Raw genomic sequence first — 26,327 nt, 5'->3', positions numbered from 1 at the left:
AAACCGAGGCCCCGCCTACCCTCTCAGGTAAAAGATCCCACGGCACTATTTCAAAGAAGAGCAGGGGGAGTTATCCCCCGTGTCCTGGGGTCGATAGTTATCCTTCAACCACCATCACTAAAACAGATTACCAGGTCATTATCACATTGGTGTTTGTGGGAGCTTGCTGTGCGCATATTGGCTGCCGCGTTTCCTACATTACCACCCTCTAATCCTACTTCACATTTGAACTTGGCTTCCCATGTGCAATGTCATGGGAGACAGACTAGTACATTTTATATACACAGACATTTACACAGACATAGAGGTGCACATACATAAAAAATCTTTCCTGTGCGTGCAATTCCTGTAAATGACACAATTACTTCTCCTGACACTTTCCTGTTACGCCTACCTCTCTACCTCTCTTTCCTCCTTTAAGACGCTTCGTCAAACCTGTCTCTTTGCCCAAGCTTTTGGTCATCTGTCTCAATTTCTCCTTATACAAAAGCAAAATACTGCGGATGCTGGAAATCTGAAATAAAATCAGAAAAATCTGGAAATACTCAGCAGCACAGGCGGCATCTGTTGAGAGAGAAACAGAGCTAACGTTTCAGGTCGATGAACTTTCGTCAGAACTCAACATTCCCACAGACACTGCCCCCTTCCCACAGACACTGCCCCTTCCCACAGACACTGCCCCCTTCCCACAGACACTGCCCCCTTCCCACAGACACTGCCCCTTCCCACAGACACTGCCCCTTCCCACAGACACTGCCCCCTTCCCACAGACACTGCCCCCTTCCCACAGACACTGCCCCTTCCCACAGACACTGCCCCTTCCCACAGACACTGCCCCTTCCCACAGACACTGCACCCTTCCCACAGACACTGCCCCTTCCCACAGACACTGCCCCCTTCCCACAGACACTGCCCCTTCCCACAGACACTGCCCCCTTCCCACAGACACTGCCCCCTTCCCACAGACACTGCCCCTTCCCACAGACACTGCCCCTTCCCACAGACACTGCCCCCTTCCCACAGACACTGCCCCTTCCCACAGACACTGCCCCTTCCCACAGACACTGCCCCCTTCCCACAGACACAGTCCCTTCCCACAGACACTGCCCTTTTCCCACAGACACTGCCCCCTTCCCACAGACACGGCCCCTTCCCACAGACACTGCCCCCTTCCCACAGACACTGCCCCTTCCCACAGACACTGCCCCCTTCCCACAGACACTGCCCCTTCCCACAGACACTGCCCTTTTCCCACAGACACTGCCCCCTTCCCACAGACACTGCCCCTTCCCACAGACACTGCCCCCTTCCCACAGACACTGCCCCCTTCCCACAGACACGGCCCCTTCCCACAGACACTGCCCCTTCCCACAGACACTGCCCCTTCCCACAGACACTGCCCCCTTCCCACAGACACTGCCCTTTTCCCACAGACACTGCCCCTTCCCACAGACACTGCCCCCTTCCCACAGACACGGCCCCTTCCCACAGACACTGCCCCTTCCCACAGACACTGCCCCCTTCCCACAGACACTGCCCCCTTCCCACAGACACTGCCCTTTTCCCACAGACACTGCCCCCTTCCCACAGACACGGCCCCTTCCCACAGACACTGCCCCCTTCCCACAGACACTGCCCCTTCCCACAGACACTGCCCCTTCCCACAGACACTGCCCTTTTCCCACAGACACTGCCCCCTTCCCACAGACACGGCCCCTTCCCACAGACACTGCCCCCTTCCCACAGACACGGCCCCTTCCCACAGACACTGCCCCTTCCCACAGACACTGCCCCTTCCCACAGACACTGCCCCTTCCCACAGACACTGCCCCTTCCCACAGACACTGCCCTTTTCCCACAGACACTGCCCCCTTCCCACAGACACGGCCCCTTCCCACAGACACTGCCCCCTTCCCAGACACTGCCCCTTCCCACAGACACTGCCCCCTTCCCACAGACATGGCCCCTTCCCACAGACACTGCCCCTTCCCACAGACACTGCCCCTTCCCACAGACACTGCCCCTTCCCACAGACACTGCCCCCTTCCCACAGACATGGCCCCTTCCCACAGACACTGCCCTTTTCCCACAGACACTGCCCCCTTCCCACAGACACTGCCCCCTTCCCACAGACACTGCCCCTTCCCACAGACACTGCCCCTTCCCACAGACACTGCCCTTTTCCCACAGACACTGCCCTTTTCCCACAGACACTGCCCCCTTCCCACAGACACTGCCCCCTTCCCACAGACACTGCCCCTTCCCACAGACACTGCCCCTTCCCACAGACACTGCCCCTTCCCACAGACACTGCCCCCTTCCCACAGACATTGCCCCTTCCCAGACACTGCCCCTTCCCACAGACACTGCCCCCTTCCCACAGACATTGCCCCTTCCCAGACACTGCCCCTTCCCACAGACACTGCCCCCTTCCCACAGACATTGCCCCTTCCCACAGACACTGCCCTTTTCCCACAGACACTGCCCCCTTCCCACAGACACGGCCCCTTCCCACAGACACTGCCCCTTCCCAGACACTGCCCTTTTCCCACAGACACTGCCCCCTTCCCACAGACACGGCCCCTTCCCACAGACACTGCCCCTTCCCACAGACACTGCCCCTTCCCACAGACACTGCCCCCTTCCCACAGACACTGCCCCTTCCCACAGACACTGCCCCCTTCCCACAGACACTGCCCCTTCCCACAGACACTGCCCTTTTCCCACAGACACTGCCCCCTTCCCACAGACACGGCCCCTTCCCACAGACACTGCCCCCTTCCCACAGACATGGCCCCTTCCCACAGACACGGCCCCTTCCCACAGACACTGCCCCTTCCCACAGACACTGCCCTTTTCCCACAGACACTGCCCCCTTCCCACAGACACGACCCCTTCCCACAGACACTGCCCCCTTCCCACAGACACTGCCCCTTCCCACAGACACTGCCCCTTCCCACAGACACTGCCCCCTTCCCACAGACACTGCCCCCTTCCCACAGACACTGCCCCTTCCCACAGACACTGCCCCTTCCCAGACACTGCCCTTTTCCCACAGACACTGCCCCCTTCCCACAGACACTGCCCCTTCCCACAGACACTGCCCCCTTCCCACAGACACTGCCCCTTCCCACAGACACTGCCCCTTCCCAGACACTGCCCTTTTCCCACAGACACTGCCCCCTTCCCACAGACACTGCCCCTTCCCACAGACACTGCCCCCTTCCCACAGACACTGCCCCTTCCCACAGACACTGCCCCTTCCCACAGACACTGCCCCCTTCCCACAGACACTGCCCCCTTCCCACAGACACTGCCCCTTCCCACAGACACTGCCCCTTCCCAGACACTGCCCCTTCCCAGACACTGCCCCTTCCCACAGACACTGCCCCCTTCCCACAGACACTGCCCTTTTCCCACAGACACTGCCCCCTTCCCACAGACATGGCCCCTTCCCACAGACACTGCCCCCTTCCCACAGACACGGCCCCTTCCCACAGACACTGCCCCCTTCCCACAGACACTGCCCCTTCCCACAGACACTGCCCCTTCCCACAAACACTGCCCCTTCCCACAGACACTGCCCCTTCCCATAGACACTGTACCCTGCCTTCTCTCTTCACAGAAGCACCCTCTTCCTTTATTGTGAGGTCACGAATTCTCATGTGCAGCCTGCCGCACAGAGTTCACGCCCGGAGCAAAGCAGCAGCATCGGGCAGGAGCTGCAGGTGAGACTGGCACTGAGGGGATCATCAAGTAGATTAACGTCAGTGAGTTCTTGGCCAAATCCCTTGGATCATACTTGCCTTAGAGGCGGTGCAACGAAGGTTCACTAGATTGATTCCGGGGATGAGAGGGTTGTCCTATGAGGAGAGATTGAGTAGATTGGGCCGATACTCTCTGGAGTTTAGAAGAATGAGAGGTGATCTCATTGAAACATAAGATTCTGAGGGGGATTGACAGGGTAGATGCTGAGAGATGTCTCCCTCTGGTTGTGGAGTCTAGAACTAGGGCGCATAGTCTCAGAATAAGGGGTTGGCCATTTAAGACTGAGATGAGGAGGAATTTCTTCACTCAGAGAGTTGTGAATCTTTGGAATTCTCTGCCCCAAAGGGCTGTGGATACTCAGTCATTAAGTATATTCAAGGCGGAGATCGATAGATTTTTGGATTCTATGGGAATCAAGGGATATGGAGATTGGGCGGAAAAGTGGAGTTGAGGTCGAAGATCAGCCATGATTTTACTGAATGGCGGAGCAGGCTCGAAGGGCCGAATGGCCGACTCCTGCTCCTAATTCTTATGTTCTTATCAGCTGTTGTATCACGAGGTCACCAATTTACTGCCCAATAGAATAAACATGTCCAGATTTGTCCCCTGTGCTGTAGCACCAAGTGGAAACTGCGTTCCTCAACAAGAACTATGCTAAGCGCATCTCACTAAGATACAAGTGGAATCTCAGCTTCCTGCAGTAAAGTCAAACTAGCCTTCAAACTTGTAATGGGTAACAGATACCCAGTATTAAAGTTAACATTCCAACGTGAAACCTGCCCATTGATTAAAATCAACCTTGGAGATTAAAATGGATATATTGTATTAAAATTAATGTTGTAAATTTAGAATGGATATTCTGTATTAAATTGGATGGATTACTTTGCTAAAGGAGGCATGGCGTTGGAATGTTGGAACACATGATCAATTGTACTGTCCCAGCCCCCGTCCCCCCTTCCTTATCTATAACTCCATTGCACCCCATGCATTTCCTCAACTACAACAAGGATTACACAACATTTTTGAAAGAAGGTTTAGTTCCCAGAACAAAGTGTGTGACACCAACACAGTCCCGGGTCAGTCCTGGGATTTCCAAGTACTGAGGGGCCAGTGAGTGACAAGGAGCGGGGACTTCACCCGGAATCTGTGTAACCACCCCCAACCCCACCCCACCACCAGACTCAGGAGACATATTAAATCACAGTGGGAACGAATTGCCAGAAATCGAGGGCTCCCGCAATCACTCTGCTCCGTGCAGGATTTCTCATTGCAGATCTGTCCTGTAATATATATACACAGAGTAACAAATGTAGAGAGACACAAGCTCTATAAATAGAAAGTTGCAGCAGATTGTTGCAAACTTTCTATAAAGTTCAAACGTGCTTAACTCCGATTTTTTTAAAAAAAATCACAAAACAGCGCTTATTAAATAAAAATACACGTGCAGGGAGATTTGCTGGTCCCTGGGGTGACACTTGGCGGAGTGCCAATTTTTCCACGTTGTAAATCTCTGTAATATATTCTGGTATAAGGTTACAGAGCAAGGGGATTGGCTTCGTGTCTCCCTCCGAGGGACGGACCTGTGCCCTGACTGGCTGCTTTTTAAATAGGGGTGGGAGATGACTCCCAAAAGAGGAGATATATACATATGTGTCGGCGAGTGTGTCTAAAATTTAAAATAAAAAGCGAGAGGAGGATAAAAAAAAAAGTGGGGGTGGGGGGGAAAGATTTAAAAGGAGGGAAGAAGCAGCAATTTCCAATGTAGGATTGAGACTGTTCACAGGACAGAAGCTGGCAGGGAGGCTACAGAGAGCTCGGTGATGCAGGACGCTAAACTTGATGATTTTATTTGTCATCTTCGGAAAGAAATGGTGAGTTAAAGATAAATGGGAAACTTTCATGGGCGATTTCGTGTGTACTGTACATTTCCCCCTGAAACCCGTTCAGGGAGGTGCGGGGAGCCGTTTTAAATGTTTTTTTGAAAGTAGATGAAAAGGTTCAGACTTACAGAACGGGGCGAGTAGAACTAAAAATCTGGAGCCTGTGATTATTTTTTAAATGATATATACGACAGAATTTCTCATGATATTTCATGCAATATAAGACATGTTAATACCTTTATTAAAAGTCCACCGGGCCCAGCAAACCATTGCCTCCCCCCCAATTTGTTAAATGATATTTATATAAATAAATTGTTTTATGATTTAAGGTTATGGGGTTGCCCGCTTGAGTTTCTAACTGGGTCCGTGGTCCCGGGCTGTAAAGCGAGCCCCGGACAGATGAGAGAAGGGCCGGGGGTTATTGGAAGTACAGGGGAGGGGGGAGACAGATGCTGGGGGTAGAGACAGATGTTGGGGAGACAGAGACAGATGTTGGGGGTAGAGACAGATGTTGGGGAGACAGAGACATATGTTGGGGGGTAGAGACAGATGTTGGGGAGACAGAGACATATGTTGGGGGGTAGAGACAGATGTTGGGGAGACAGAGACAGATGTTGGGGGTAGAGACAGATGTTGGGGAGATAGAGACAGATGTTGGGGCAGAGACAGATGCTGGGGAGACAGAGACAGATGTTGGGGAGACAGAGACAGATATTGGGGAGACAGAGACAGATGCTGGGGAGACAGAGACAGATGCTGGGGCAGAGGCAGATGTTGGGGGGCAGAGACAGATGTTGGAAGACAGAGACAGATGCTGGGGAGACAGAGACAGATGTTGGGCAGAGACAGATGTTGGGGGGCAGAGACAGATGCTGGGGGGACAGAGACTGATGTTGTGGGCTATTACAGCATCCAGCTGCTCCATCGAACCCGTGTGAGACTCCCCTTCTCCATTCAGAGAAGGGGGTAAGGGTTTTAATGGGATGCACGCACATCAGCACTGCCTGATGTGAATTTGAAAAGAGATGGTGGAGAGAGAATGCAGAGCGCCCCTTTGTTAAATTTAGCACAAAGCGGCAGGCCAGGTGAGAACAAAATGTCCAGGTGTTCACCAGCACGGTTTAACGTGTCACTACCTGCCCGCAGAGTTTACACTGCTGCAATGGAATGTTTCAGGGAAAGGGAGTCTGTCCCTTTGCTTACTCATACCCAACTCACCAGAAACAATGAGGGTGATGTTTACTCAGGAGTGAGCCCAGTCCCCGGGAGGAAAGGCGCATTGATTTTTCCTCACCAGAATTTCCTTTTCCTCCCAATTCCAGACCCTCACGGGGGAATAGACTATTAGCAGCATTATTAACACTAGCACCACAGTGCTGGCTGGAGAAAGAAAACCAGACTAAAGGGTTTTTTTTCGGGGTGGGGGGGAGGGGGAGGTGATTATTATAATTGTTCCAATTGTTGTAAAATCATTTCCCTTTCCCCCAGCTTGAGATATTGGGCAGGGTCAGTGTGGAGCATGTTTGAGCTGGTCATGTGGAAGGATTTGATGGAGCGAACGGCTCCCGTTGAAGCTTCGTGTTCTGGGATCATTAAACTGAGCACAGATCAGGGTTGGGAAGCTGGGATCTTCCTGCTCGACACGGCTCAGTCCTGCATCGCACGGGGCACTTACCACATAGCTCACCAGAGGGAGCCTAATCGTCCTGCAGTCAAATTCCCTTCACTCTACCACACTGCAAATGACACAGAAGTAACTTGCACCTTGATGTCGTGATACTCTGGAGGAAGTCAATTCTGTTTTTATTTTGGAAAAATTGAATGTATCTTTATTATAAGAGCATGTACATACCCAGAGTAGGTCTTAGGTTGCTTACTAGATGTGTAAATCAGTGTCTTTTTTTATTCATTCACATGATGGCCGGCATTTATTGTCCATCCTTAATTGCCCTTGCAAGGGTGGTGGTGAGCTGCCTTCTTGAAGGTAACTGAGTGACTTGCTAGGCCATTTCAGAGGGCAGTTAAGAATCAACCACATATAGGCCAGACCAGGGAAGAACAGCAGATTTCTTTCCCTAAAGGACATTAGTGAACCAGATGGGTTTTTAATGACAATCTGGTAGTTTAATGGACACCATTACTGATAAATTCCTTTTATTTTGAATTTAAATTCCCCAGCTGCTGTGGTGGGATTTGAACTTCTATCTCATGGATCATTAGGTGCAGGTCTGCTGGATTACTAGTCCAGTAACATGACTACTGTGCTACCTTACCCGCTATTGTTAGGCAGGATTGAGGCCTCATGGATATGTTGAACAGTACCAGCTCATACAGCCTCTTCTCAATCTCATCTCAAAATATTTATTGTGAGAATCTGAACTTAATGGGAAGAGATGAAAAACCTTCCGAGTAAGTCTCATAGGAAATGTGTATTAAAGTTAATTTAATGTGCTGTAGCTTTCACTACATGCCTTCCTAAGATATAGAGCTGAGGTAATGGGTACAGTACCATATGCTCACAGATAACCTATTAAACACTGCTGGATACACACAAAAGGAATCAAGCAGACTGCAGCACATAACGAGGTCTGGAGTTAAATACATCTTCACGACATTGGTGATTAGACAGTAATGGTAATTATTGTAGGTTTTAGTGGATTAGAAGGCATGTGTGCAAAGCTGGGCTATCAACAGACCCTGGTGTACAGAGCCGAAGATAAATAGGAACAGGAGTAGGCCATTCAGCCCCCTCGAGCCAATTCCGCCATTCAATGAGATCATGGCTGATCTGTATCTTAACTCCATTACCTGCCTTGACTCCATATCCTTTTATACCATTGTCTAGCAAAAGTCTAACAAGATTTAAAATTATTAATTGGGCGAGCATCTACTGCTTTTTGTGGGAGAGAGTTTCACACTTCTACCACCCTTCTTGTGATATTATTTCAGATTTCCAGCATCCGCAGTATTTTGCTATTTGTGAAGATGGGGATATACATAGCACATCAAGACAGGTACATGCACATGCACAGATAGGTATAGACATACATACTGACATTAACCCACATGGGAAAGGTGCACACAAGTATGTACATACACCTACATGTGCATGTATGTGCATACGATGTACAGAGATATACATTCACACATGCACATGAAGAGGGATACACAACCATTGACACATACACATATACACGAAGACAAACATGCACATACGCAGGCACACACCGACACCCACACACAGTGAACTATGAGTTTAGGAATGATTTTTCAGCAAAATTCTGACCGGACTGGACAGACTAGATGCAGGAAGGATGTTCCCGATGGTCGGGGAGTCCAGAACCAGGGGTCACAGTATAAGGATAAGGGGTAAGCCATTTAGGACAGAAATGAGGAGGAATTTCTTCACCCAGAGAGTGGTGAACCTGTGGAACTCTCTACCACAGAAGGCAGTAGAGGCCAATTCATTAAATATATTCAAGAAGGAGTTGGATATATTTCGTAAGGCTAAAGGGATCAAGGCATATGGGGAGAAGGCAGGGACAGGGTACTGAGTTTGGATGATCAGCCATGATCACATTGAATGGCGGAGCAGGCTCGAGGGGCCGAATGGCCTACTCCTGCTCCTATCTTCTATGTTTCTATGTTTAAATCAGAGCCCTTCCCTCGGAGATTTTGCACTGTAACAGTTAATATTAAACTAGGATAGAAAAATAATTGCTGATAAGGAGTACTTTAGTTTGAATTGCTTATCGTTTTCTTGTGTTTTTGATTTGCCCAGATAAATATGAAGGAGGCGGGGGCTTGTCTTCGAGATCAAATGCAGTGTATGATGCAGGCGCTGCAGGACCTGAAGCAGATTCACAACATCAGCACCCTGAGCCTAAAGGAGGAGGGGGCACCCCTGCCCCCCGCCAAAGGGAGGAACTCCCACAGTTTTACCTCGGACGTCTCCGAATCAGACACATACGACTCCGCTTGTTGCCTGGCATCTCCGAGAAGCGAGGAGGAAGGCAGCCCGTCAGTATTTGCGTCACCCACCAGCGAGAGAAGCTTGGAGTTCGACTCGGGTTATTCAGAGGCATCTGGGCCCACGTTGACCAAGGCGGCACATGTAGGAAGCTCGCCATGTTTGAGAGAAAATAGACTTCCCACTGCTGGGATTTTGCGGAATAAAATTAGCTTGGGACCAAACAAAAAAATCAGACCGAAATCTACTTCCGATGTTTATTCGGAACAGTGCTCTTGGAAGATTTTCGATTGTGCAGATCCCAATGACTGGACCGTGAATCTGCTCTCCCAGAGCAGGAATAGGCAGCCTCTTGTACTAGGAGACAACTGTTTTGCAGATCTGGTGGAAAACTGGATGGACCTACCAGAGGAGATTGACGAGATGACAGAACCAAGGGCCAAGGATCACACCGGCAGATGGTTGGGGAAGCCTCACGAATTCATCCTGAATATCTCAGGAAACGTCAGGCGTAAACTGGCCAACATCTCTAGGTCTGACAGGTCAAAGAGTACAGACCCAAAGCACCAAAGCAGCAGAGACAACAGCCACACATATATGCTATCAAAGAGACTCTCTTGTCCGACAAATTTGGGTAATTACATGCCAAAGCTCTCTTATCTGAATCGTTCTCACTCTAACCTACCCCAGACGCACGAAGCATCAACAGACTTTGATAAATTCATTGCTTTGATGAAAAGCAGAAGTAGGAAACCAATTATTTGCAAGGACACAATTAGTTATGTATAGAATAAACAAAATGAACATTGACTCTTGCGCTTCCAATATGATGCGTACATTAATCTCATTTTTGTATCACTTTTTGATATAAGCCAAAATGTATATAGCCATTTAGTTTGTGTACATACATTTTATATTTTATACAGTGTCGTAAAATAAACACAAAGGATTCTTTAATGGTTTTGTCCGACAACTCTTTGTTTATTTGGGTATCAAGTTCCAGCACAGATAAATCACCACGATATATAATGTTGTGCAATCCATTTCATGGCACTCTACAGATATTTATCTTCATTACTATTTTCTGACCCTCCCTTTACACTTCAATTTGATTCAAAGCAGGACCACAGCCAACCTCAACCAGAATTGGCTCTCACTTTGTAAACAATTGGTATCTGTTACTAAAACACAACTGTTTCAGTTAACTGTAGGTTCTCGCTGCCTTGGTGTCCATTATTTGCTTTTATCATTTTTACAAAGGGAAAAAAGATTAGAAAGTGCTTTTACTGTACCTTCCCGTGTACGAAGATTACCATCATTGGACAGGCAGTGAGATGTGGTGCAGGAGTTACTGTTTCCAAACTGGGGTCTTTCTACATCAGGAAGGAAATGTGAGGGCAGAGTTTCGAAAAGGGTGGAAACCACCTATAGCCTTAACCTATGTCAGAGCAATTATGTTAGTAACTATATTGCTTCTTGTTAATGCAGCAGTGTAAGGGTTAAGTCCATCGGGTAACATACCGAAATGCAGACACTGTTCAAAATCCAAAGCCCTCCACATCTTAAATGTTATTTCCAAAAAAAACTACGCAGCCCTCGCAAGGTGTCCCCCTCGGAAAATGTGATGACTTGAACATGTAGAACAAGGCGACCAAAAATGAAAGGGTTATTCGCAGCATAGTGGCTGCAGCGTGTGCTCCCGATCACTGACCGCTGCTGTAATCGTCGGAGGCAGGCGCTGAGCCTCCTAATGCAATCCCATAGGAAGAATGAGCAGGGAAAATCACAAAGGGTTCCTCACCCAAAGCTAGACTCTCGTCACCCAAAAGAATGCTACTGGCAGAGGCCGAGGACTACGTGAATGGCATTAAGAGAAGCTTATGAGCAATTTCAATCAGTTCTCCCAAACAAAGAATGCACGTGGCATGGAGAAAAGCAAGAGTGGGGGAAAAAGAGGAGGAAATGTAATAAAATATAACTTGCAACTGAAACGGTTTACTTTCCTGAATTGTGAAAATTAACCTGTAAAGATTATATTGTCGATTTACTTTCTAATATTCCTTACAACACAGGGAGTTTTTACAACTTCAGTTACACCGTTTATCTACTATGAGGCCTTCCCATTGACACGTACTTCACAGTAAGGCTGCCCTGTTTCTGTTGGTCTAGTTATTTCCCTTTGATACATGTTGTTCGATCGCTGTGCAATTTCCGGGGGTTGCAGGTTATTCTTTTATTCGTCACACTTAAAATTGCCCTCACCATTCGGCGTGGATAGAAACATAGAAGATAGGAACAGGAGTAGGCCATTCGGCCCCTCGGGCCTGTTCCGCCATTTAATGAGATCATGGCTGATCATCCAAATTCAGTACCCTGTCCCTGCTTTCTCCCCATATCCCTTGATCCCTTTAGCCTTAAGAAATATATCCAACTCTTTCTTGAATATATTTAATGAATTGGCCTCAACTGCCTTGTGTGGTAGAGAATTCCACAGGTTCACCACTCTCCAGCAGGTAAGCTACAGAATCCCTTCTCCGACAGCAACTTCAAGGTCCGAACCTGCTCGGAATGTGCTGGAATATTTTGGTGGCATTTTCCTCCAGCTGATGAGGTTTTCTTTCTGTTAATTGCTTTTCATTCATTGTTCTGTCAAGATGAATAATGTGGTTATTATTTAAGGTTTAAAGGATTTGGCTAGTAAAATGCTGGTTTGGCATTTTTAGTCAGCAGCATTGCATTTACCCTTTGCATTCAAAGTGTTTTCATTTACAGTGAAATTTGTGCTCACTGAGGTGAAGGATATCTGTGCTGAAGAATGGATCATTTTCCATTATTGGCATCCGCTGTGAAGCGTTCTTAAGTATGGGCGAGGTCCAGGTGAAGTTCGTCTTCTACCTCTTAATCCTAAGCTTGGAAGAGCATCTCGTGTGTTACTACAAGGTGACATTTCCATTTCCCCACACTAATATGGGGGCTAGATAGGCAATGGGTGGAAATGTAATTGCTCTGAGGGAGACTGACAACTTAGTGCCAATTATTACTGAATGAGGGGGGCAGTTTTGTGTAATGGACTCACGGCCACTACAGAACTGAGTTTGCGACTGTCCCAATTCATGCCACATAAGATCTTTGCATCCAACAGAAAGAAAGACACAGAGGATATATTCATTCCCCTCAGTCTGAGTTGGATTCAAATGCAGATCCTGGGATGAAAGGACAGTGCAGCCTGGATTTTCTGATGGGGCTTATTTTAAAACAGGTTGCTGCCAGTGTTAAAGGCAATCTGAAATCTAGGCTTATGACTGTACTTTGGTATCACTTTTTAATGACAATGACAGCAACAACTTAAAATTAGTTTGAGCTGCTTCAATGGACCACTATCTTCATACAATATTTTGGGAGAAAAAAAACATTAAAAAAAAAATCCAAGCTTTTTAATAGATGTATAACATTGATAGACCAACAATGCAGAGATTCTTTGGGCTTTCAGAAACTAATGCAAGTGTGTGGGGTGGAGGGTTGGAGGATTGGCGGGGGGTCTCACTACCACATGGTTTCACCGGATCCGGTAGCAAATAGTTGGAACATCAAAATCTTCTTCTTCATCCTCCTCAGGTTTACAGCTTATCTCGAACGTGAGGGCCTTCACATGTTCCTCGATGTCCTTCTTACAGAGAATCGCCACAATTGCTGACAATCTGAAGAGAAAAGCAGCAAAATATTAATAGGTATTAATGGGAAGTCTGAAAATAAGTACTAAATATACACAACTGTATCTGACACCAAATAACAGAAAATGCTGGAAATACTCAGCAGGCCAAGCAGCATCCGTGGAGAGTATTTTGCTATTGTATATCTGACACCACCAACTATTGACTATTTTCTTGTTCCTTATTACCGAACAGTCGGGCATATTTCACCCTTTAAAAAGCAATATATTATCTTTTTGTGCTCGTCACTGGACAAGCCAGTTAGCGGGTACATTTCTTTCCACTGTGTCCCATCAATGTGCCTTTAGAAGGGCACTTTCCTCGTCAGAATCACACAGCCTTTCTGAGATAGACTTCCCAAACTCATTTCACTTGGAACCCCTATTACCAGCTCAGAGAAAAGGATTTCAGCCGGTCAGTCCAAGTTGCAGATGAACCTATGTTCCAGAGGTGAAAGGATCAAAGGCTTATAGGCTTATACAACCATATCTGGAATGTTGGCGTATACAGTTTAATGTAACAAAGTGTGAGGTAATACATTTTTGGCCATAATAGCAGATTGGAAAAACAAGTGGGATTGGCTGAAGTGCTCTTGCAGAGAGCCGGCATGGGCTCGATGGGCCGAATGGCCTCATTCTGTGCTGTAACCATTCTATGATTTTAAGCGAGGAAGCTAAAAGCTATCTCGCAGATTCAAAAAGGATATATATATATTTCTGCTCGGTGTATAGTATTCTGTTCAGTTTTGGGCATCCACCTTTGGAAGCATATTCTAGTCTTGGAGGGAGTCTAGCAACGATTCACCAGGATGATACCTGGGATGAAAGGACCTAGCTGTGAGGAGAGACTGGGTTAACTTGGGTCATATTCCCTGGAGTTGAGGAAGTTAACGGTGATCTGACTGAGGTGTTTAAAATAGTGAAGGAAATTGGCAGGGAAGATAGGGAGTGACTCTTCCCTCTAATAGGGAATCCGGAACAAGGGCGCATCCTCTTAAAATGTGCACTAGGCTGCAAATGCAAATGAATGTGGAACAAAAGGACATAAATACAGAATTAATTGAGGTGTTTGAAAGGGACATGGAAAGTAGGCGAGAAATTGGAAATGGCTATCTGATTGGTAGAGCAGGCTCAATGGGCTGATTGGTTAATGATCATTTGCAGATATTAGGGAAAGTTCTTTGTCGATTTGGGGATTCTAGGAGCAATTCACGAGCACAAAGTCAATATAGGATCCTAATACCTTTGTAATTTACCTGTGTTCAGTCATATGGGGAATGATGTGGGGAAGAGCAAAACCAGAGGCCATCAATATAAGATAGTCACCGAGAAATCCAATAGGGAATTCAGAAGAAACTTCTTTACCCAGAGAGTGGTGAGAATGTGGAACTCGCTACCACAGGGAGTGGTTGAGGCGAATAGTATAGATGCATTTAAGGGGCATTTAGATAAGCATTTGAGGGAGAAGGGAACAGGGTTATGCTGATCGAGTTAGATGAGGAAAGACGGGAGGAGGCTTGAGTGGAGCATAAACGCCGGCCTGGACTGGTTGGGCCGAATGGCCTGTTTCTGTGCCGTATATCCTATGTAATTCTATGTAATTATTCTTTGTATTGAATAAACACAATAACTTGCATTTATATAACACATTTAACGTAGATAAACATCCCATAGCGGGGTAATCAAAAAAATGAACACTGAGCCAAAGAAGGAGATAATAGGAGGGGCGTCCAAAGGCTTCATCAAAGAGGTGGGTCTCAGAAGGAGGAGAGGGTGGAGAGAGCAGAGTATCAAAATTCATTATTTTATGACTTGCTGCTTTACCAAATTATTTGACAGCTACTACAAAATAAACCAATTATTGTTCAACTACATTGAAAATGAAAAATGCAATGCTGAATTTTCAATGGCCCAATTAAAATTAGTTTACTTGACCAACTAAAAGAAGAAATTTGAGCAGCTGCTGTTTCATAGGTGTTGCCTCACAGTCAGGAAGTCTACCTATTGTTTGACCAATGTACATATACCCTTTTTCTTTTGCAAATACTTCCATAACCCTTTTCTCAAATCTCTCCATGAATAAGAGCATCCTATATTCTTATTAAAGGCAAATAATTCTAAAACCCAATATAATGAATGGGTAGTTTCCTCCATTTAAAGATTGAGAAGACCAAAACCATCATCTTCAGCCCCCACCACAAAACTCTGCTCCCCCCACCACAAAACTCTGCTCCCTCACAACCGATTCCATCCCTCTCCCTGGCCATTGTCTTAGGCGGAGCCAGACTGCTCGCCACCTCGGCATCCTATTTGACCGAGCTGAGTTTCCAACCCCGTATCCTCCCCATCACAAAGATCCCCAACTTGCACCCACATAAACACCCGTCTCCGTCCCTGCCTCAGCTTATCTGCTGTTGAAACTCTGATCCCTGTTCTTGTTATCTCTTGAATTGACTATTCCTATGCTTTCCTGACCGGCCACCCATCTTCCACCCTCCGTAAACGTGAGACCATCCAAAGGTCTGCTGCACGCATCCTAATCCACACCATCCTGATCACACATTACCCATGTGCTCACTGACCTACAATGGCTTCTGGTCTACCAATGCCTTGATTTTAAAATTCTCATCCTTGTGTTCAAATCCCTCCATGACTCGCCTCACCCTATCTCTGTAACCTCCTCCAGCCCCACAACCAATGTTCCCGTTTGTCCAAAGCGGCCATGCTCAATGGAAAAACCGCGCATGCGCGGAAGTTTGAATGGCCCTTTTTAAAAATTCGTTTATAAGATGTGGGCGTCGCTGGCAAGGTTAGCTTTTATTGCCCATCCCTGATTGGCCTTGAGAAGGTGGTGGTGAGCCACCTTCTTGAACCCCTGCAGTCCGTGTGGTGAAGGTGCTCCCACAGTGCTGTTAGGGAGGGAGTTCCAGGATTTTGACCCAGCGACCATGAAGGAACGGCGATATATTTCCAAGTCAATATGGTGTGTGACTTGGAGGGGAACTTGGAGGTGGTGGTGTTCCCATGCGCCTGCTGCCCTTGTTCTTCAAGGTGGAAGAGGCCACGGGTTTGGGAAGTGCTGCCGAAGAAGCCTTGGTGAGTTGCTGCAGTGCATCTTGTAGATGGTGCACACTGCAGCCACGGTACGCCGGTGGTGGAGGGAGTGAATGTTTAAGGTGGTGGATGGGGTGCCAATCAAGCGGGCTGCTTTGTCCTGGATGGTGTCGAGCTTCTTGAGTGTTGTTGGAGCTGCGCTCATCCAGGCAAGTGGAGAGTATTCCATCACACTCCTGACTTGTGCCTTGTAGATGGTGGAAAGGCTTTGGGGAGTCAGGAGGTGAGACACTTGTCGCAGAATACCCAGCCTCTGACCTGCTCCTGTTGCCGCAGTGTTTAAGAGCAGGTTAGAGGCTAGGTATTCCTTAAAGGGGCTGCACGCCCAAACAAAAATTAGAGGGAACATTGCCTACAACCCAACAGGAACTCTGTGTTCCTCCAACTCTGACCTCTTGTACATTCCCACTCTCTTCCCCCCACCATTGGCGGCTGTGCATTCAGTTGTCTAGGTCATTAGCTCCGGAGTTCCCTCCCTAAGCCTCTCCGCTGCTCTCTCCTCTTTTAAGACGCTCCTTTAAACCTACCTCTTCGACCAAGCTTTTAGTTAATCGTCCTAATATCTTCTTTTTGGCTCAGTGTCAATTCTTGTCTGATTACACTCCTGCAAAGCACCTTGGGTACATTAAAGGTGCTATATAAATGCAAGTTGTTGCTGTTAGAAACTGTAATCTAATCAAAGGGTTTAGAAGGGTTATACATAGATTAATGAGTACCTGGGAATGAGGTTACAGCTTTAATCAAAGGGTTTGGGCAGCTTATATCAGGAAAAGTAGACAGCTGGGAGTGGTTGAACGATTCAGATGATTTTACAAACTACGGGAACTACCTTTGAGTGCATTAACCATCATCTGAACCCATAGATTAGAGTTCATTCAAGGGTTATGTCCAAATATACATTAGCTTCATGGGCCTGGTTTTACGTCGATACACATTCATACTTGAGCCGTCTGCGCACTGCATTGATAGAACAGCGATCAAACAGAATCCAGACTAATTGTGATGTATTACTGCTAGTTTGACAAATACTGGAAAAATTCCGTGGCCAATCTGATGTCTGTACTTCCTATCTACAAAACCTTACTTCATGTTATACTTTTGTGTCAATTTATAAATTCCTAAGTCCACATTTATTATGGAAGCAGCCTATGTAAACTTGTCATTCTGTAATTGTAACCACCCGCTCGCTAATGGTTGCAATCTAGCACCTCATTTTTGTGTCTTCCACCTCCTCAGCCTGCACCGCAGAAGTATTTCTATGCTTCCCAGACCCCTTGCTATTTAATTGATAAATAATAATATAAAATCAAAGCATTAGGCAAAAAATAAGGGCACAGAATGTATGGGGGAGAAATTCAGTTGGCTGCGCCACCCGTTAGCACCTAAAGAGGGCGCTAAGTGGGTCGCGAGCCAACTGGCGCCCGGGCGTGACACTGCCCACGCCTCCTGCTAAATTCCGCGGGACGCTAGTAGTGGCACTAGCCGTTATTGCTGCGCTGCTACCGATGACGTCATCGGTGTGCGCAGCACCACGCTGACGCCCCGGCCGCGACCCCTGATTTACCGCCGGATGCTATGTGCGACCGGTTCAGGGGGGCCTACCTGCGGCCGGGGAGGTGCAAATTAAAGGCGAGGTGCGGGGCGGCCATTTTTGTTGTTGGCCGCCTGCCAGCAGCTGCCTGTGCTCCCGTTCCCGGCCTCCTGAACCGCCCCCCCCGCCGGCGAAGTGCCGGCTGCGCTCCAAGAGCCCGGCACTTCTCCTCGGTGCCGGGCTCTTTTGCCTGCACTCGCGATCCTCGGGGACCCAGCTGGGCCCCAGATCGCGCTGCACAAGGCCCCTCCCCTTTAAGAAGGGGAGGAAGGCCTGCAATACCGCAGCGCGACGTGCCGCAGCGTGTGGTGCTGCGGCACGTTGCGCCACGATATTCAGTCGCAGCGCCCCAAGAGGGATGCGGGGCGCCTCCAGTAGCGCCGCGCTTCCCTTTGGGGCGCTACCACTCAATTTCCGGCGGGCGGCCACAAATGCTTCCGGGGCGCAACTTTTAGCGCCCTGGCGAGGCTGGCGCCCCAAATGGGGCTATAGTCAATTTCTCCCCCTATGACTTTAAAATGAGGACTGCATTGCTTCTGCAAGCCCTGGTCCAATTATCCCCCATTCTCTAACCTCACTTCACCTGAAGACTACATTTGGCCTTGACTCTCTTGGGGGGGTTAATTTTGACTTTGTGCGACAGTGCAAAATGGGCAGTGGCGACTGGGCAGCCCGTTTTACATTGCTTCCGATTTTTATTTCCATCGAAGCCCATTTGCTATCACCCGCTTTCCACTATCGCACAATGTCAAAATCTACCCCATCCGAGTGCAGTGCCCTGGCTGATTGACTGCTTAGTAAGGAAAATTGAGTGAGTGTCACTTCTGAGCTAGCAAATTGGCAAGTGTTCCAGTAAACATACTGACCACCACTCAACCAGTGGACATAATGGTTTTTCCATGGATGCATCATGGTAATATTGAAGGGAAGAATTTATTTTCCATTTTGTGGTTACCAGCCTTCAGAGATCAGCAGCAGGTTGGTGATACCAAACTGCTCATCTCAAGAACCTTGGACAATTCCATTGTTACTCAACATGGAGAGGTCAGAGAAAGATTTCACTGTATGGTAAGGCCTTTTAAAGGATTTCATATCCATTTTAGCGTGAAAAGTTTTCAAAGTCAGTTTTCCTGACCTCTGCTCCCGAGAAATGCCTATTCCTTGGGTGCAAAGGTCAGACAGAAGAGGCGGAGTCCCGTTACTCAGCCATCTTGATGTTGCCCTGGGATTTCAGGGGCTTGCGTCAAGAGGTGGAGCAGGGACTGTCAGATTGGGAGGTCTGAGTGGGGCCTGGCACTAAGGTGAAGAGGACACAAATGGTAGATCAGATCCCGCTTTTTCCAGTGACGCACCAGATCTTTTGGCCTTCTGCCTCCTGATCTCCAAGGCCCCTGGCCAGCTGCACTCCTATTTCTGCCCCATTTCCCATGCAGGGGGTGGGCCTGGAGTACAAGTAACCCACCAAATTTGGGCACAGCTCAGACTGGACAGGTACAGCACACATTCGATAGGCTGTGCCTGCCCAGCACCTGGGGAAGAGACATGTACACATATATATATATTATAATATTTTTATTAGTTCATGAGATGTGGGCATCGCTGGCAAGGCCGGCATTTATTGCCCATCCCTAGTTGCCCTTGAGAAGGTGGTGGTGAGCCGCCTTCTTGAACTGCTGCAGTCCGTGTGGTGAAGGTACTCCCACAGTGCTGTTAGGGAGGGAGTTCCAGGATTTTGACCCAGCGACGATGAAGGAACGGCAATATGCTTCCAAGTCAGGATGGTGTGTGACTTGGAGGGGAACTTGGAGGTGATGTGATGTATATCTATATGTGTGTGTATATGTATGTGTGTGTATATGTATGTTTATATGAATATGTGTATATATATATGTAAAGGTAGATATACATGTGGTAAACCACTGTTAACCCTGTACATGTCTGTGTGGTAAACCACTGTTAACTCTGTACAAGTCCAGGCATGTCTCCGCCCCTGGCTCCACCCCTAAGCCCGGGTATAAAGGTGACTCACCACCCTTCCCCCGGGAGCTCTTAGGATGGATCCACTAGCAGAGGCATGCTCCAGTTCTTAGTCAATAAAAGCCTACTTCGTATAAGTTCAACTCGTAGTCTTTGGTGTTGTTGATAGTGCATCAATACATACACACATAGACACTTGTATCAAATTCCTCTCTGTTACTTTAATGGAGGTGTTAAACCATTTATTTTAAGCAGGTTACTATCTCCTTTAAAATAGCATGGACAGAAATTTGATCTAAGCTTGTTAAGCGTTTGTACAACAGCAGCCCTACAGTAATTTCTGGCCTATAGGACACTAGCTGTTGTCCACTCTGTGCCCCTGATCTCTGGCAATTCAGCCCTCTAAGTCCAGGCAGCTCATTCCTATTTGTGTTTAGATTTTATTTGTTGCTGCCTGATCGGTGAATAAAATCCTAAATCAGAACACCAAAGATCTGTATCAGCACCTGATTGAAATTTTTAGATGTGGCGCTCTGAGGCTCTACAATATGGAGACAACAGCTTGGGAGAACCATTATTGGGTACTGTACACAGAAAGTGAAAACAAACATGTTTTGCTTGAGCTAGGCTGGGAAATGTCTTACTCAGCAGACACACAATGTAGCAGAGTCCTGCTACGGTCTGGTGTATGTGATGCTATCAAGAGATCCTGTGCTTTTTTTTTTAAAGCTATAGGAAATGTCCTGGAGCGGTATCAGAGAGGAAATAGCCGCAGGCGGATGTTTACTCCACCCGTCAGGCCAGCAGCTAAAGTTTTACATCCTTCAGCTGCCGGCTCCAGCCTTGGGAACCACACACACACACGAACAGAAATGTAAGCTATTTCCAACAATTGCTACAACCGAAAGAAAAAGCCCAGGCAGTGGAGCCGTGTAAACACAAGACTCCATAATGTACCTGCCGAGGTTGGGTTACCACCGCTTCAGCGAGCCCACTCGCTCGCTCACTTCCTGGTTTAAGGAAGTCCTCACTCCGGGAGGGAGGGAAACACTGAAGATTTGTGTCTGCTCCGCACTCATGGGCAATGGGGAGGGGGAGGGAGCAAAAAGGTATTAGTCAGAAATTCTCCCTCGACCTTAAGTCTTTCTTCGCTTATCCTTTCTTGTTTCCTATCGTCACCCGAGCAACTAAAACTTACAAAGGTTAATAAAGTTCAGGAAAATAGAGGTTTAAATGGTCACTGGGTTTCGGCTCGGTACAGAGTTAATTTGTATTTTTATACTAGTGTTTCAATGGAGCTGCTTTATAAATATAATATTGCTTAATGTTTATTGTGTTCAATTTTAATTGAATTGTCTTCATCTTCTTAACCGAGGTTCAGTAACTGAACTTCAATTAAACTTCACACAGCAATGAAATGGAGGCAATTATTCATTTCTTTGTTCCGATAATCCAATTATTATTATATATATGTATCATTCAAGTCCCTCTGTAAGAAACAATACGATCATTTACTTTTTCTGAATTCCTTTTTACTTTAACTATAATGTAGTCCTCGTTAACAGAGAAATTTCAGGGCAAAGGCATCATTAAAAGATTATTAATTTAATTGGCAAACGTTCCGCTCTAACCAGATAGTTTCCACTGGTCAATTACTCTGGGATTGATTTTCAGTGTGCCGCGAGGCGGGCTTTTAGGCGTGCGGGGGGCTAAAATCCCGAATTCGGGGGTCCCGACACCATCCCGCCCAAAACCCGCCTCCATGTTAGTTTCAAAGGAGGCGGGTACCCGCCCCGCACTGGGACCCGCCGACCCGAGGCGGGAAGGCATTAGTGCCACTTAACTGCCTGTTAACAGGTAGTTAACAGGCAATTTTTAGCCTAATCCCTATTTTGAAGGTTGTCGTGTGGGATTCCCGACGGCTCCAAACCACGCCAAGTTAGAGTCGTCGGGCCGTCGGGTTGAAGGACTTGGAGGGGTCGAGATGTCGGTGTTCAGGTGAGTGATGGGTGCATGAGTGCAAAGGTAAGTGTGTTTGGCGTGTCTAAAGTGTGTAAAGATGTTTAAATTACCTGTACTTACCTTTACAGCCTTCCTTCCTCTAGGCTTCGGGAGTCCATCATTCAGCCGGCACAGAAAGCAGAATGGCTGCGAACTGTCAAAAGAGACAGCCTGCAGCTTTCAGTGCCGGTGGGATTTCTAACTGAGTCTGCGTAGAAGGACTCAGGTTAGAAGTAAGACTGTCAGTGTTTGACAGCTTCAAGCAGCTGTGAAACGCTGATACTTCATCTGTCAATAGCTTTTGACAGATGAAATATCAATCTGTGACGTCACCTGTTGCCGGGTGGCCCTTAATTGGCCTGCTGAGCCCACTGGGCGGGCTCAACAAGGTCAATCAAGTGAAAATCGCGTGAATTGGCCGCATCTCGATGGAGGCGGGACTACAACCCGAAAGTTGTAGTCCCGCCTCCTTCCCGACTTCTGAATGAAAATCCAGCCCTTTGAGTTTCTAGAGCGAGTGGCCTTTAAAAACAAGCACCCCTCTCGAATCTAGCTGCTTTATTTTGTGTGTGAAAGGTGGCTACAACAACGGGGGCAGTAATTTTTTTTAATGTATTCATTTACGGGATGTGGGCGTCGCTGGCAAGGCCAGCATTTATTGCCCATTCCTAATTGCCCTCGAGAAGGTGGTGGTGAGCCGCCATCATGAACCGCTGCAGTCCGTGTGGTGAAGGTACTCCCACAGTGCTGTTAGGGAGGGAGTTCCAGGATTTTGACCCAGCGATGATGAAGGAACGGCCGATATATTTCCGAGATGGTTTGTGACTTGGAGGTGAACATGGAGGTGGTGGTGTCCCCATGCGCCTGCTGCCCTTGTCCTTCTAGGTGGTGGAGGTCCTGGGCTTGGGAGGTACTACTGAAGAAGCCTTGGCGAGTTGCTACAGTGCATCTTGTAGATTGTACGCACTGCTGTCATGTTTCACTGGTGGTGGAGGGAATGAATGTTTAAGGTAGTGGATGGGGTGCCGATCCTGGACGGTGTCAAGCTTCTTGAGTGTTGTTGGAGCTGCACTCATCCAGGCAAGTGTAGGCGGTGGAAAGACTCTGGGCAATCGGGAGGTGAGCCATTTGTCGCAGAATACCCAGCCTCTGACCTGCACTTGGAGCCAGAGTTTTTATGTGGCTGGTCCAGTTAAGTTTCTGGTCAATGGTGACCCCCGGGATGTTGATGGTGGGGGAATTCGATGATGGTAATGCCATTGAATGTCAAGGGGCAGTGGTTAGACCTTCTCTTGTTGGAGATGATCATTGCCTGGCACTTGTGTGGTGTGAATGTAACTTGCCACTTACTTGCCCAAGCCTGGATGTTATCCAGGTCTTGCTGCTTTAAGAGAGTAGCTGCAAGGAGTTTAATGCGTAAACACTGATGGGACGAGGGGCCTTGCGATCAGCCTTTCCCAATGTAGTCACTTAGCCTTTTAGAAGCAGCTGGGGAACGCTGCAGGAGGGGCCCAAGCCCAGGTGCAGGAAAGTTCAGTTTAGTGCTGTTGAGGGTAGAGATCTCAGCGGGGTCGGTGCTGGATACACTGGGGTTTGGAGGGTCGGCGGTGATCACGGGGGGTCGGGGAGTGATCGGGGGCAGAGATGGGGGGGTCGGTGATTGCGTGGGGGGACGGTGATTGCGGGGGAGGGGTCAGTGATCACGGGGGGGGTGGGGTCGGTGATCATGCAGGGGGGGTCAGTGATCACAAGGGGGGTCGGTGATCATGGGGACAGTGATTGCGGGGGGTGGAGGGTGGGGTTCGGTGATCAGGGGTGGGGGTTCCGATGGTGGAGGGGGGCCCCGATCACGTGCAGTGTGAAACAGGTTTGCTTGGGGGGCCAGGGGGATGCAGTCCTGCTCCTCCAGGTCCAGAAGCAGTGCTGGAAAAGCACTTACCTCTACCATGCAGCAGTCCTCGCCTCCCTTTAGCTGCCGGGTTTCCCGAGGCCTGGGAAACCTGGCCGGCTAGCGTTAGAGCTGGAAGAGAGATAAAATTTGCGGCATGCAGCCTCATTAAAATATTTAAATGAGCATTCCGCCTCCTGGGAGCGGGTTGGTCGCCCGCCCCCGTTAAAACCGGAAGTTGGCAGGTTCGAGTCGGGTTTGAGATTTTTAAAATGTAGACACTTAAACATTCACTCCCTCCACCACCATGGCTGCAGTGTGTACCATCTACAAGATGCACTGCAGCAACTCGCCAAGGCTTCTTCGGCAGCACCTCCCAAACCCGTGACCTCTTCCACCTAGAAGGCCAAGGGCAACAGGCGCATGGGAACACCACCACCTCCAAGTTCCCCTCCAAGTCACACACCATCCTGACTTGGCAGTATATCGCTGATCCTTCATCGTCGCTGGGTCAAAATCCCGGAACTCCCTCCCTAACAGCACTGTGGGAGTACCTTCAGCACACGGACTGCAGCGGTTCAAGAAAGCGGCTCACCACCACCTTCGAGGACAATTAGGGATGGGCAATAAATGCTGGCCTCACCAGCGACGGCCACATCCCATAAACAAATTTAAAAAAAAATCCCACCCCGACCTAAACCCACCCGTTTTTGGGGGTTAAAATTACCCCTGTACTGTCGGTCTTGCATTGCCAGAAAACGTAAACCAACACAAATGTAGCAGCAACATTAAACCCATAGGGGGTAATTTTGCCTTTGTGCGATAGTGTAAAATGGGAAATAGCAAACCGGTTGCCCGTTTTACTTTTCTCCTGACTTTTATTTCCATTTAAGTCAATAGAAATACAAATCGGAAGAGGTGTAAAACGGGCTGCCGATCTGTTATTGCAAAGAGTCAAAATTGCCCCCATAGTGTCTACAATCATAGCAGAGTGGGCCTCGATTGGAAGGAATGTTACAGACCTCTGTGCTAATCGCTCCTTCTGTTTCTTCTGACTCATGTGCAAAGCGTACACCGTGCAGGGCCCATAAACGACCAAAGTAACTTCCAGGTTATGTGCAGTCTGCAAAAAAAACAACATGCAGGCTGATGAAACTGTCCTTCAGACGGGCGGACAAGAAGAAAGAAACACTGGCAGAGTCTGCTCACCCGCACCATGTTTCTGAGTTCAGTGATAACGATGATGATGATGAAGGCAAAGATCCCAAATGTAGTTAATTACAATTCAACTTTCTGGGAAGAGGAGTTGCCTGATTATGCAATTTCCTTGTACTATACTTTATTTATATACAGGAAACTTTCTGTTATCCGGCACGGACGGGACCGACGTGGTGCCGGTTCATCAACAATTCCGGATAACCGAACACTATAGTAAAAGATACGGAGCTCAGAGCTCCGTATAAAGCAACAAACCCTGTTGCTTGCTTCAGAACAATGGGCACAAGTTGCAAGCGTCTCTGTAGCTTAGCAACAGCTGCAGCTACACCCTTGCACAGCAACAAACGGAGTAAAAAAAGTAATAAAAGTTACCTGAACCTACTCCGGAATTTTGCCGGTTAACCGAATTTCTGGTTATTTAGGGGCCGGTTAATCAAAAGTTTCCTGTATATATTTTTTTTAAAAAGCTTCAAAAGAGAAAAGGGCAATTCTTTTCAAAGCCGCACACCTGGTTCAAGAAAAGATGTGTATTTTTACAGCACTTTTTAATATTGCGCTTCAATCAGTTGTGGTAACTCACTAAAGTAAAACGATGAGAAATCTTTGATGTGGAAATCAGAGCCAAAACCACCCCCCAAAAGAATCACATTAAGGGCTTTAAGATTTTTTTTATTGTTCTTGACTGCAGGGCTTCTTTTCTTTGATAAAACAGAGGCACTAATAACATATCGTCGTCATTCAAAGCCTCCTTCATGCATTAGTGGGCAAACTCTGCCAATTACAAAGGGTCGCGCACGCCCCACTTCAGATGCAGATGCTCAGCTGCATGTTTACACTTGAAATGTCAATGGAACAGAAGTTTGGCTGCTGTTCTGACAGCAATCTGCCGACATTCATCCACTTTATCAGAATTCGCACCTCACGGCAATTGCAGGACCGCTCCCGCCAGGCCCCTCCCCCTTGGGGGTACCAACAAGTACGCTCTTTGCCAGTAACCATTATTCATTTTTTACAAGTAAAACATTACTAAAGTTACTTGAAAAATTCAACTAGCATAATGTGTCAGTCGTGGCTCAGTGGGTAGCACACTCGCTTCTGGAGTCAGAAGGCTGTGGGTTTAAGTCCCACTCCAGGGACTTGAGCATAAAAAAAAAATCTAGGCTGACACTCGCAGTGCAGTGCTGAGGGAGTGCTGCACTGTCGAGAGGTGC

At 47.9% G+C, this 26,327-nt stretch overlaps 2 protein-coding genes across 3 annotated transcripts in view; one reads left to right on the top strand and one right to left on the bottom strand.

The window, feature by feature from the left end:
- Positions 1 to 5,458: 5,458 nt before the first annotated feature.
- inka1a (inka box actin regulator 1a) lies at positions 5,459 to 10,575 on the top strand. Its single transcript, XM_086002005.1, has 2 exons — positions 5,459 to 5,639; positions 9,430 to 10,575. The coding sequence occupies exons 1-2, from the start codon at positions 5,589 to 5,591 to the stop codon at positions 10,405 to 10,407; spliced, it is 1,029 nt and encodes a 342-aa protein (XP_085858131.1). The 5' UTR covers positions 5,459 to 5,588; the 3' UTR covers positions 10,408 to 10,575.
- Positions 10,576 to 13,037: 2,462 nt separating this feature from the next.
- Positions 13,038 to 26,327, bottom strand: part of LOC147111264 (ubiquitin-like modifier-activating enzyme 1) — a 316,654-nt gene continuing 303,364 nt past the window's right edge. For both annotated transcript variants that reach the window (XM_086002004.1, XM_086002003.1), the window contains exons 24-25: positions 24,921 to 25,021; positions 13,038 to 13,316 (exon numbers count right to left, since the gene is read on the bottom strand). In XM_086002004.1, the coding sequence (XP_085858130.1) occupies positions 13,175 to 13,316; positions 24,921 to 25,021 (243 nt within the window). In that variant the 3' untranslated portion in view covers positions 13,038 to 13,174. The remainder of the gene's footprint in view (positions 13,317 to 24,920; positions 25,022 to 26,327) is intronic.

This window comes from Somniosus microcephalus, chromosome 11 (genome assembly GCF_052327205.1).
Source record: "Somniosus microcephalus isolate GS21.2 chromosome 11, FLI_Smic_1.0, whole genome shotgun sequence".
Taxonomy (NCBI): domain Eukaryota; kingdom Metazoa; phylum Chordata; class Chondrichthyes; order Squaliformes; family Somniosidae; genus Somniosus; species Somniosus microcephalus.
Note: the sequence above shows the minus strand (reverse complement) of the source record. Positions and strands in the feature narration are given on the sequence as shown.

Coding starts and splice junctions, on each gene's coding strand:
- inka1a (XM_086002005.1), top strand. CDS start 5,589: ATGCAGGACGCTAAACTTGATGATTTTATTTGTCATCTTCGGAAAGAA. Junction 5,640..9,429: donor GTCATCTTCGGAAAGAAATG/GTGAGTTAAAGA, acceptor TGATTTGCCCAG/ATAAATATGAAGGAGGCGGG.